The sequence below is a fragment of the Ailuropoda melanoleuca genome, chromosome 3 (assembly GCF_002007445.2).
Source record: "Ailuropoda melanoleuca isolate Jingjing chromosome 3, ASM200744v2, whole genome shotgun sequence".
NCBI lineage: Eukaryota > Metazoa > Chordata > Mammalia > Carnivora > Ursidae > Ailuropoda > Ailuropoda melanoleuca.
The window spans coordinates 24883645-24896263 of NC_048220.1; the positions used below are offsets into that span (position 1 = coordinate 24883645).

The 12619-nt window shown below is 57.8% G+C and overlaps 1 protein-coding gene across 1 annotated transcript; it reads right to left on the reverse strand.

Moving 5' to 3' along the window:
• Positions 1 to 753: 753 nt before the first annotated feature.
• Positions 754 to 2172, reverse strand: SMIM32 (small integral membrane protein 32). The gene has a single exon (XM_034655683.1). It carries the CDS (start codon positions 1837 to 1839, stop codon positions 1528 to 1530), a length of 312 nt encoding a protein of 103 aa, XP_034511574.1. The 5' UTR covers positions 1840 to 2172; the 3' UTR covers positions 754 to 1527.
• Between the last annotated feature and the right edge of the window lie 10447 nt (positions 2173 to 12619).

Here is a 12619-nt window from a genome sequence, read left to right on the forward strand (position 1 = left end):
AGGCAATCCTTATTAAAGGTTTGCCGAATCCTGTGTCTGTCTGCATTTGCCCTGATGCAACATCCTAGCATCTTCAGATTCTCAAACCCCGAGTGACCCTCAGGTGGTTTAGCACTACTGAATTAGATAACCTACCACATCATTTTTTAGCAACACATTCTCTAAGCTCTAGTGCCCTACTGAGCCAGGTAACTCCTGAAACTATTTTAAACCCCCCTAAAGTAGACTCCCTAGGATTAGGTTAACTTTGAAAATGGTCAAGGTTATCACAAATCTTTGTTTATTCTCTCTCAGCTTCTCTTCAATCACCCCCTCATAGGTGGCTTTATTCACACACTGCTTTCTCCCCTGTGCTTTCCCGAGCTGGCTTCTGCCTACTTTGGGAAGAAAAGCTGAGCAGCTGATCCCATCGCTGGACCCAGGTCCTTCCATCACCAGATAGTTCTGGCCCAGAACTGGCTCTTGGTAGGGCTCAGGCCCAAGCGTCTCTGACAGCGAGAGAGAGGACCGGGTGGAAGGAAGCGCCTGTAGGAAGGTCTCCATGGAGCCTTCACAGGGAATGTATTTTAGCAGATGAGGCAGCAGTTCCTCTTTGAGACCAGCTCTGAAAACACTTCCCCAGAACAACTGACTGACTGAGGCTGGGGAAAAGCTGGAGAGGAGGACGTAGCATTAAAACTGACCTGGGTCAAGGCCAAGTAGGAGGCAGATTGCGCTTGAGGGTCCCTATACCCGCTCGCCAGGCCCTAATCCCCCTTTCCAAAGTGGCGCAACCAAAGACCAGAGCGTTCTCAGCACTGCGTCTAATTTGGTGAGGTTTTATTGTAGAGTGCGGGACGCGGATCCCCGACCACCGGCTGCTGCAGGTGCGGCCCTGTCCTCTAGACCAGCTTCCCCTCCGCCCGTGCCCACAGAGAAATCAGAGCCCTTGGACCCGGGCGGGACCTACTGAAACTCGGCATCCCCTCGCTTCCCCCGGGCGACGCAGCCCCCAAAAGGCATCTTTTCCAAGTCCGGCTGAGTTTACGCTCGGATTCTGGGGCGGGGGGGGGGGCGGTCCTCGGTGCCAAAGAGAGGAAGAGGCGGCAGTAGCTGCGGGAAGACAGCCGCGGGGCCAGGGAGTCCGGACAGGCAGCTCCCGGCTAGTTGCGCCCTAGCCGAGCCGTGCCCGCCCCTTCCTTGTGCAAAGCAGGGCAGTCGGCAGGCTCCTGCGTCCTGGCTGGCTAGCCGTCTTTCAGGAAGGCAGCCGGGCTAGACCCGCTGTCCGGAGGGAAGAAAGACTCCGCTAGGGGATCGGAACCCTGGTAGCCCGCGGCCGCTAGGATCACGCCCCTGCGCAGCCTGCGAACGCCTCCGGCTCCCTTTACGCCCCGGTGGCCGTTCGAGGTCGCAAAAGGTCTTTGGGTCAGGGCGCGGCTTTCCCCGGGGCCAGCGACCCCGGCCGTCCGGCTCTCCCGGCCCAGCTCCTCCCGGCGGCCGCCGGTGAGACGGGGACACTGCGGCTGCCCGCCCTGGCTCCCCCCGCCGCTACACCGGCCGCGACTTCCAGGGCGCGCGGGCGTCGCGCAGCGAACGGTCGTGGGGCAGCGCGGCGAAGGCCGAGTGGCGCAGCTGGCAGCCGATGAAGAGGACGACGAGAGCCACGGACAGCAGCAGCAGGAAGAAGAGCAGCAGGTAGGTGGGCAGGTCGGGCTTTGTGGCCGCGCCGTCCCGCATGCCGCGCGCCGTGGCCAGCTCCAGCGGCAAAGCGCCCTCTGCCTTGACCGTGGCTGCCAGGGCCAGCGCACCGCCTCCAGCCGCCTCGGGGCCGGCCGTGGCGTTGAACACGTCTCCGTACATGGCCCGGGGGGCAGCCGACCCAGGTCGGACCGCCTCACTTGGTGTCTCGCCGACCAGCGCCGCCGGGCGCCTCCATGGCGCGCTCCTCCCGCCCTGCTGTGCGCACCTGACCCGGAGCTGGTGCCTTCGGGTCAGCCCGGGCCGCGCCGCTCCCTCGCCTCCGCGCTCAGCTACCGTCCCCGCGGGGCGGCGGGCCCCGGGGCTCCGAGCTGGATGGCCCCGCGCCCTTGACCCTCGGGCTTTCCCTGGGTCCTGCCGTCGCCCCCCGCGGTGCCAATTACCCGGCTCGCGGGTTTGGAGGCGCGCTCTGGGCTCCGGCCCCCAGCTCCGGTCAGCTCCGGGCTCGGGGCTCCCCTAGGCTGCAGCGGTGGCGAGAAGTGCCCGGCGAGTGCGGCCGCAGTTCGGGGTGACTGCTGAGCGCCCGGACGCCAGATGCACCGAGAGCGGGTGGCGGGGAGTTCTCCTGCGCCGCCGTGGCCGCTGCGTCGCGGAGCAGGCAGTCCTGCAGCCCCGAGTCCCCGCTCAGACGCCTGGTGTGAGGCGAGCCTGTCCCCACTTGCTTTGGCTGCTGCGCTCCTGTCTTGAGCAGGAGACTGCGCTCGGAGGCGGCTCCGAGCGCGCTCAGATTCCTCAGCGGNGGGGGGGGGGGGGGGTGAGGGGGGGCGGGACTGACAGCGGCTGCCCCCAGGGAGCGGCTGCCAACCAATGGGGCGAGAGAGGACATGCTGCGACTGCCCTGGCCTGGCCTCACATCACTTAAGGCCAGAGGGACACAGAGAGAGAGGGACGGAGGAAAAACAGGGTTACAGAAAGACTGACTGATGGACAAAGAAATGGTTACAGACCTATGAAGAGAGACGTAGGCAAAACAGAGACAGCCGACCAACTCAGAGGCAAGGCTCAGCAGGACATGGACACCTGCTTCCATTCTTCTCCTTGATATTCTCCCTCCTGGCATAGCCAGGTTGGCACAGAGCCCCACTGGCTGCTGGGTAGCGCAGGCAGGACACACTGCCTCCAGGGGTGTCGGGGGCAGTGGCAGAGGCACTCCCCGACAAGCTGGGACTGGTGCCGTGGCCTGAGGCTGCATGTGCTCCCCCCACTGTGAGCTCACTCACTCTGCTCCCCTTGCCTGGTCTGTTCTGGCACAGGGGGCAGGAGTGGGGTGTGGGGGTGGTGATGGCCCACCTGACCTGCCAGCCCTGGCAAAGGCTAGGTGGCCAGAAGAGAGGTGAGCCGTCAATGGGACAGAGGGTTTCTCCTGGTCCAAATTCTTCCCTTCGTTTGAGAAACCGTCTAAGCCCCCCAGACTAGACTAGGAACTGCTGCCCCGGCTGCCAGAGCCCCTGCACCTCTTCGGAAGCATTGACCGCCCTGGACCATCACTGTCTGACCGGGCCAGAGCTGGGGGACCTCGGGTGAGAAGCCCAGGGCAGGAAACTATGGAGGCCCTCGCTTTCGGGGTCCTGCACTTGCGTAGTCGGAGCTGAGTGTACCTCCTTCCGCTTTGCACCCTAGATACCTCACCCCTCCCCGGAGTCTCAGTTCTGTGGCCCGGCCACTTGTCTGAGATCCCTACAGGGTCAGCCATGTTCATAGCTGTGTCTCTCACCCCGTCCTGGGGCGCAGTGCATGGGGAGAGTTTGGTGAGCCCTGGCTGAGTGAACAGAAGGAAGAGATAAGTGAGTTCTTCCCCTTGCCCTGACCACACCTGGCCACAAGCCTAACATGACCAACCGAGGTGGGCAAGGCCAATCTTGGCCAGAGCCCATTCCCACAAATCCCATCTCAGCCCAGGAGAAACACCTGTGCAACCTCTTTGTCTAACACCAATGTTAGGGTCCAAGGCCTGACTCTCCAGAGTGTTCGACTGCTTGCCAAGTGAGGCCTCCAGCTCTGCAGGTCCTGGGTGGTGCTTTCCTCTGGGTCCCACAAATGGGTGGAGGGGGCCCTCCCCAGGGAGATGGATGTGTGTGGATGGCGTGGACAGCAGGACCTGGCAGGATGGAGCACGGCCTCCTCTACCCACCTTAGTTCTGGGGAGCTGCCCGAGGTGCTTCTAGGGCACAGGATGCTGAGCCCCGATGCCTGGCTGATGCTTAGGCCAACCCCTCATTTTCCTGGAGGGAAAACTGGCTCTGAGAGGAGCAAGGCTTACGCATGTTAGCACAAGACAGCCACCACATTAAGAGTGTTGAGGTGGCCATGGGAGGGGGCTGCTCGAATGGGGGAGGTAGTCCTTTCTCTGAAGGCCTGACCTATTTTGGACAGCATTTTTCTCAGCCAGCAGGATCCCAGGGAACATTATGCGAAATCAGAGCAGGCTTCCTCCCCGACGCCTGGAGCCTGGGGGAAGGTCAGCACGCGGCCTGGATGGAAGAGATTTTGTCCAGGCGAAGACCCTGCCGTCGCGGTTCCCTGGGTCTTGGTGAGGCTAGAACGGTAGGGCTTGAGTAGCTGGGGTTGGGATTTTGCCTGGGGTTTCCTCTTTGCTTTGAATGGGGAGTCATATGGCCCTGCGCTCTCTACGTCATCTCTGCGCGACCCATGAGTTCAGGTAAGACCCTAGGTGAGGGCAGGAAGCCGGGCGGCTCAGCTGGGCGGTCGTCAGTGGAGTCTGGGGTGGCCTCCAGCCCTTTGGGCTCTAAAATGAGGGATTGTGGGAAGTGAATTCTGGTCATGCTCTGGAAACATGCCATAAGCATCCAGGAAGTGGGCACGGAGCAGGGGAGCATGCAAAGCTTTTGGTGTGGATGCAGGGTCCCTGCAGTGCCCTTGCTCCTGAATGGGGGAGGGGACATCTCCTTGGCGCTCTCACCCCTTCCCCCCAGCTGCTGCTCTTCAGCATCAGATTGCATGTTGCAGAAGTGACCCATGCAAAGGCTTATAGCCTGTGAGCGGCGGAGCTGAGGCTGGAACCTAGGCAGTCACGGCTCCGGAGGCCATGCCCTTCACCACGACCATGACCGCGTCCAAGGGCAGAGCTGCCACTCACGGGCTTCTTCCCACAGGTCAAGCTCCAGCCTGGGCTTCAGCGTGGTCTTTCTCCTCACAGGGACGTGGGAGCGAGGCACTGCTGGGTCCTCCCTCTCCCCAAGGAGGAAGCCGAGGCCCACACAGCTGGGTCCCGAGGCAAGGGAGCCCAGATCCCGCAGCCTGTGCTCGTCCGCCCCGTCTCCAGCTGCTGCTTCCCGGGAGACACCAGCCAGAGAGCGTGTGGTCCAGCTGCCTGGCATTTTGGTCAAGTTGGAGAAGGTATCTTGCCCTTTTTTGGGGGTCTTTTGGTCTCGAAGCGGGGAGGGCACTGTTTCTTTTCCGAAAGATATTCAGAGCCCTGGGAGGGCAGTCACGTTCCCCGAACGTCCCCGGGCGGGAAAGTAAACAAGGCCGGTGCTGAGTGAATGCAGAGATGAAGTTTACACAGCTTGTTACACAAGCCAGAGCGACCTTCCATTAAGGGAGCTTTGTGTACTCGTACATTTAAGTCTTGGAAAAGATTATAAAGGGGCTCTGAGTTGGCTTTGACAGGCAGGGGTCACGGGGCCAGGACCCCAGAGCGACCTCGTCCCCATTACGTGGTTGCTGAGCGACACGCGCTGCCCGCGCCCTGGCCTGTCTGTGGAGGGCCAGGCAGGCCAGACGAGGGTGCCTCTCCTGCCACGACTGGGCCATTTGGCAGCTGCTTAATGGAAACTGGGGAGACTAGGAGCATTAGAGCCCCAGGATTCCATAAATTGTGCTGCGCGGCCTGTGGAGCGGGGTGAAGCAATTTCTGGTTCTCCTGCAAGTGAGGGGAATTATTATTGAACCGTTCCACGTCCCCAAGAGGCTGGGGTGCAGATCAAGGGTGAAATGTTGGGGTCCGGGGTTCACTGCCGCTGGAGTGGTTTTCCGTGGGCGTCGTGGGCTGTGACTGCTGTGGCGTGCTTCTCTGTGAATGCCGAGGATGCCCTTGTTTGCAGACCTCTTCTTTTTAACCATGGCCCTCTGCACTGGTTTAGTGAGGTTTTGTTTTGTTTTTTACAGATGGCTTCAGCAACCACAGTGGCTGGTGACTTAAGGTTGCATTTTAGAATGACCCTTTTTTTTTAAAGATTTTATTTATTTATTTATTTTTATTAAAGATTTTATTTTTATTTATTTGACAGAGATAGAGACAGCCAGCAAGAGAGGGAACACAAGCAGGGGGAGTGGGAGAGGAAGAAGCAGGCTCATAGCAGAGGAGCCTGATGTGGGGCTCGATCCCATAACGCCGGGATCACGCCCTGAGCCGAAGGCAGACGCTTAACTGCTGTGCCACCCAGGCGCCCCTAGAATGACCCTTTTAAGAACTAAATAGCAAGCAGGCTAAGCCCAGCTCTGAAACGCAGTGTTTTTCCAAGGGGGAAACAGGCAGTAGTGGGCCTTGGGGAATGGTCAGGCCGGACCTTGTGAGGGGCTGCAGTCTGGTCTGGGGCACAGGATGCCTGGGGAAAGGTTGGGGTGTGAGCGTGAGGCCAGCTGCAAGGACAGTGCTCACAGATGTCCTCCTCCCAGAAAGGGCATCTCCACCTCTGTCCTCTGGTGCCATGGGCCTGCGGCTTCTCTTCTCTTGCTGGATTAGAGGGTGGGATGGAGACAGTCAGTGACAAGATTCATGGGGCTGGCTGGGGCTGGGTCTGGAGACGCCTGGAAGTAGGCGTGAGTAAACTTGGTGTGCAGGTGCTGGTGGATGGCTCTGACTCTGGTGATGGGATGACCCTGGGTGTACCAGGTTTTGGACAAAGTCTCACTGATTAGTGCCTTGATATTCTTCTCTATGGCTCCACCAACATGTGACCTCAGCTGCCTCTCTGGATCCCTTTAGCTGTGTGGCCTCTAGCTAAGCAGGCCTCAGAGACACAAAGCGGCCAAGGCTGCTGAGACCGATGGTGACCAGTTGCCGCCCCCTGAGCTGGATCACTGAGACTTTTCCGGAAAGGACAGAGGTTTGCATGATAGTGAAGCTTCACTCCCCCTGATGCTTGGACCCAACCAGTGTGGGTGGTGTGGAGTCAATGAGTGGGGTTGCTGCATGCAAAGGAGCAGGCCACCATTCTGGCCAAGAAAGGGAAGTAGGCCAAAGCTGGGACAGAGCCAGCATGTACCAAAAAGGAGCAGCAGGACTTGGAACAGGGCTGGTGTTTGGAATCAGTAGCCAGGCTCAGGGGCACCTGGCAGTCTGGCTGGGTCCTCTGGTCCTGTCCTTGTATTTCCAGATGGGGTGTGGGGGTACCTGGCTCGTGAGGTTACACTTAGGGAGAGATTGGGCACCAGAGGGGGTGTCTCTGGCCTGGAAGTAGAGACAGGCAGCAAGGTGAGGCAGAAGGTCCGTTCAGCCAATCGGGAGGCCCCCCCAGCTTGTCCCATCTGCGGCATTGAGGGAGAACTACTTCATGGAAATGTCTGGAACTTGGTGATGTCAGGGCACAAGAACTCATTCAGGAAGAGGTGATTCTTTTCTAGGATTGTATTTCCTAAGATTGAGTACGCATCCGTCAGGTGGGATGGAGCACGACTTTAGATTGCCCGTTGGTAAAGCATTAAACATCCCTGAATCACAGGATGCAAGCATTATTGGCTTCTAATCTCCTTTAATTATTCTGCCTGTGGCAAGAAGAAAAATCCAGTTGGGCCCTGTGTCAGGTCAGGTCCACCAAGAAGCGCATGCCAGAGATTTACTGGCGGAAATGCCTGTGGCAGACCAAAGGTGCGGGAGGCAGGGTAGGCAGGAGGGCTTTCTGATGGCGGTGCAGCCTGGGGCTCGTGAGAACAGAGGGCAAGGAAGGACTTGGCAGGGAGCGCCTCCAACTAAAACTGCCTCAGCCTGGCCAGGGGTCACCTGTAGGGCGGGATGTGTGCAGCTGCGGGCAGGTTGGGCTCTGTGTATGGTCAAGAGTCGAGTCCCTTTTCCCCTGCCCGGGCTGGGCTGGTGGCCTTTTGCAGAGGGCTGTAGAAGCTGCGAGGCAGGGTTAGGTGCCAGGGCCTGAAGTCCCCAGCAAGCCTCACCTCTCCTAAAAAGCCCCCTCTGCTAGCCCGGGCCCCAGCTAAGCCTTCCTCTTTCCTGGGTGGGTGTGACCCAGGCCGTCTCTGGCTGTTGGCAGCACGTTTTGACCGCGTGTCTCACATTCAGAATCTTCTAAGGCTGATAGTCACGCCTTTGAGTTTTCGTCCATGAGTCTGGGCTAAGGTCAGAGCCCACTGTCTCCCCTATCCTCCCCCCATGGCCAGGGCCTCGTGCCCGTGGCCAGCAATGTAGGGTCCGTGAGGGCCCCGGGCTATGTGTCGTGGCTGGGTCTCCTCTCTCTCTCTCTCTGTCTCTGCCTCCTCGCCATTGGCATTTCCATCCGGACTGCTCCTGCCTGGGGGCCGAGCCCCGCTGCCAGGCTCTGACGTTACAGCAGCCTCTTGCCCTTCCTCGTCCCTCTGCAGCCCGTCCTCGGGGAGAGCAACGTTTGGTGCGGCCCTTGTGCATCTTAGGGGCTGTCTTGGAGAATAACACCACAAAATTAGGTTTTCAAGTGAGTACTTATGTAGAAAGAGAAACAGAATCAAAATAAATTACAGATCGTAGAAAGCTGACAAAGATCCAAAAAGTGCGAGAACGGTCCAGACGGCCTTCGGGTGCCCCTTGCGTCCTCATTTCCCTTCTGTAGCCACGGTTCCTGCTACCAGGTGTGTAGGAACACCTCAGCGGGGGGGTCCTCCACCCCTGAACTTGAACCTCTGTGTCCTGGCACCAGGGAGCCCAGAAAGCGGGTGGTGGGCGTGGTCCTAGGGATGACCAGGGTGGCAGAGGGAGCTATAGGGGAAGACAGCAGTCTCACCTGATAAAATGCCTTCCCTTTGCAAATGATACAGGTGAACCTGAGCTGGGGCCCACAAGCTTAAGCTTTGTGGACCTCATGGTAAACCCACCTCCATCCTTCCCGGGTACACTCCCCTGCCAGCATGAGCCCAGATCACCTTCAGGTCACTGCTGGAGTCAAGGACTTACAGTGGCTCCCACTGACCTTTTTAAAGTAAAACTCATTTCCTCTTATTTTTATACTGGTTATAAGAGTAGTATTTGGCCATTATCTGGAAAATATAGACAAGGGTAAAGCAGGAAATAAAAGTCATCCTGGAGGCAAGAAGTAGCAATTTAGAATTCTACTCTTCTCCCATCTCCTGCTAGGAATTTGACATGACACCGATGGCAGAAAGGTTGGAACGTGCAGCATCAGCACATGGGCTCGAATTATGTTCCTCCCTTCGGTCTGGTGGGTTGTTCGAGAATATTCCTGTTTATCAGCCTCCATTACTGTTTCTACCCAGGGTCCTTTAGAGCTCAGATGAAGGCCGGGCTAGTGGATGCAGCACCTTTGTCGACTCGATATGTGAGATGCTGGCTCCAGCATGTTTGAGGCGGTGGGGAGGGATGTTTCCATGCTTGCTGACCGAGATCGGTGAGGCTGAGCATTCCCAAGAACAGACAAACTGAAGGACTGGTTCTGCTTCCGACTGTGTCAGGGCTGCCTGATGTCTGGGGTATGGGAAGTAGGAAAGGCAGGGGGCCTGCCCCAAAGGAAGGACTGGAAAGGGCCCCTGGGCTCAACCTTCTGAGGATTCAGGTATGGCTGCACCTGTACCTGGGAGGTAGAGGAATGGCCCCGGGTGGCCTGCAGCCCCCACCATGGCTGAGGGTGGCACCAGCTAGACAGACCTGGTTTGAGCCAGCAAGAAGCTCTGGGACTGGGGACCTATCTGCAGGGAGGGGTGTCACCAGCTCCTGTCATCACTATATCCTTCTCTGAGCTGCCTCTAGAGTGAGCACTCTGGGTGGGCTTTGGGGAGCTGGGCCAGGTCTCTGGGTAGGCCTTGGGGAGCTGGGCCAGGTTGGGGAGCTGCAGCAGGCACCGGCTTGAGCTCTGCCTCCAAGTCCTGCTCCTGAGCTGAGTCCTGGGTGAGCAGTTAGAAGCCCGACTTCCATCTTAAGGGATTAGTCCTGGCCCTGCAAGGACAGGTACCCCTTCCCTACTCACCTCCCTCCCCAAAGACCAGGCCAAGCCTGCAAACTCCGTCCTCCAGAGAAGGCCCTTGCTGAGGGCCCTGGCGGCTGGGCTGGGCCTTCTGCAGACCCTGTCTTCATGGGCACAAATCCTCAAGTCACTTTTTTTTTTTTTTTAAAGATTTTATTTATTTATTTGACAGAGATAGAGACAGCCAGCGAGAGAGGGAACACAGGCAGGGGGAGTGGGAGAGGAAGAAGCAGGCTCATAGGCGGAGGAGCCTGATGTGGGACTCGATCCCAGAACGCCGGGATCACGCCCTGAGCTGAAGGCAGACGCCCAACCGCTGTGCCACCCAGGCGCCCCTCAAGTCACTTTTTTAAGTTAATGGGAAGGTGGGATAGGAGAGACATCCTTCCAACAACATTCAATTTTCTTGTCCCTCCCCCCACCTATGCTTAAAATATAGGGAAGGGTTTCCATCTTTGACTAGAAAGAGGGAGGAAAATCCAAATTTACAAAATTTGGAATCATAATCCTTCAGGGTTTGAAATTATGTTTTCTTTTTTTCCCCAAGGTTGGTTGGTTGGTTTGTTTTAAACAACTTGGTGTCTTTCCCATAAAAGTTTTAGGGGGCCCGATAATTTTAATTTTGGGTAAGCTCTTCCCTACAGCCAGTCACCCTGCTCCCACCCTGCCCCTTGGGCGTTGTCTGGGGAACAGCTTTGTCCTCCCTCCTGGCGGTGACCGCACCTCTGCCCCAGGGGTGCCGTCTGCCCCCACAGGGGAGGGGCTGGGTACTGACGGATCCAGAAGCCCCCCAGGCCGAAGGGGCCACAGATGTGGGATAGGAGCAGGAAAGGCCTCACAACCAAAGAAGCAGCAACTGGTTATGAAAACAATCTGAGAAAATATCCTTTTTGCTCTGTCAGTTCCTGACAGGGAAGGAAGGACAGATATGCCCACGGCCTGATTCATGAGGAAATGTGATTATTTAAAAAAAGTTTTAAGTGAGAGAACTGAAGCTGTCCTTTAAGTGGCATTTTAAAACCTAAATTGGAAACGACATTAGCATTGCCATTTTGTGCTGAGGCCACAGAAATCCGACCTGCTCTTCTGCGTTGGAAATTTTGGGGGTGTCCTGCAGGGAGGCACGTGCGGGCCCCGCAGCCTGTCGATGCTGAGGAAGGGGCTGCCCCCCCACCCCCCCACTGCCCCACTGAGGAGGCTGCCTGTGGGCTCGCTCTGCTGGGTAAGAGAAGTGGGCTGAATGACTCGAATTGTTTGGTCCTTCTTTATGAAAGCCTTTAAGATGCTGTTCCCCCAGAAATGGTGTTGTGTGGATTTTCTCAGCATCTCAACCAGAACCAAATAGGGGAAAAGACGAGATGCTTGGGGGTGTCAGGGCATTCTGAGATAGGGCCTACACCATCCAGCCCAGCTGGGCCCTGAATTCGCCCACCTAGGCAAGAAAGGCAATGGCCTGCAGCCCCCCAACCCCCACCCCAAGGAGAGCCGAGGGCTGGGGGGCAGGGTGCTCCAGGGACTGGGTCTCAGTTTCTCCTCATGGTACCTCTTCTCCCCCACCCCCTGCAGGCCCACCTGGGGGAGCTTTTTAAATTTAGTTTCTGGCCCCAAACCCAAAGATTCAAATCCAGCCTTGGAGCTGGGAGTGTGCCCGTGGGTGTGCACGTGCGTGGGTGGGTGTGATACCGTCAGGCGTCTCCTGGCACCTATGACGCTTCCTTGCAGACAGACAGCAGTCACACAGCCCCACGTTAGCTGCCTCAGGGAGGGGACAACAGTGCAGGACTCATTCACACAAGAGGCAGATGACTGGCTTTTGAGTTTCAAAAGTCTGGGTATGAGGTTCGGAACAAGGCGTCCTGAGTAAGGGCAGGGCTGTGCCTGCCACATACGGCACTTTCAGGGGAATCGGAGAAAGGGGGCTTTCTCCTAGGCAGGGCAGGCGTTGGCCTCTTGTAGCCTCACCACTCAGCAGGGCACCTTTGTGTAGTGAGTAACCCACCCTGTACGGTAGCCCTGTGGAGGGGCAAGTTTCCCCATCCCTGACATCCCAGGAGAACTTCCTGCTCTCAGGGCAGGGGGACGTGGGAAGTTGTGTGGGACACAAGGAGACCTCTGTGCCTTGAGAGGGATGGCAGAAACCTGGATAGTTCTGGGGATCAGGGTGTAGGAGGTCATCAATACCTGTCTTGGGTAGAGCCCCAGGGAGGCAGAAGCCTTTGGAGGATGGGTGGCTCCCTGAGCTGCACCGGGGGTGAGTGGGTAGAGGGATCCCTGCAAGCCCACCCGGGCAAGTGCCAAGGGCCACAGTGAGCTTCTTCCAGCTCCAAAGTGATTTGGAGACAGAAGAGCTTCGGAGCCAATGCTCCCAGAAGGGCATGCAGTGGAGGTGTCTTTCAGATGGACGACTTTTGGATGGGAATTCAGATCCAGCTAACCGCGCCTTCCAGGACTGACCTTTAGGAAGCAGACAGGACAGCAGGTGCTTGGTGGATGCCAGCGCAGAAAGGGCTGTGGGTGGGAAGACCACCCACCCGCTGGCAGCCCGCAGAAGCCAGCACAGTGCCAGGAGAGTGGGTGTGGGCATTCTCGGAGCTGAGGTTCCTACCACCTCAGGGGGATAGTAGGGGTGCTCCTCCCGGAGACTGGCTAACAGAAATATAGTGTTACAGTCCTTGAGCTCCTTGAGCTTGTGGATTAACAGTGATATACACATGCAAATGAAACCACAAGTACCCCCAGTA

Bases quoted from the DNA above. Each gene is read 5' to 3' on its own strand.
- SMIM32 (XM_034655683.1), bottom strand. From the start codon at position 1,839: ATGTACGGAGACGTGTTCAACGCCACGGCCGGCCCCGAGGCGGCTGGA.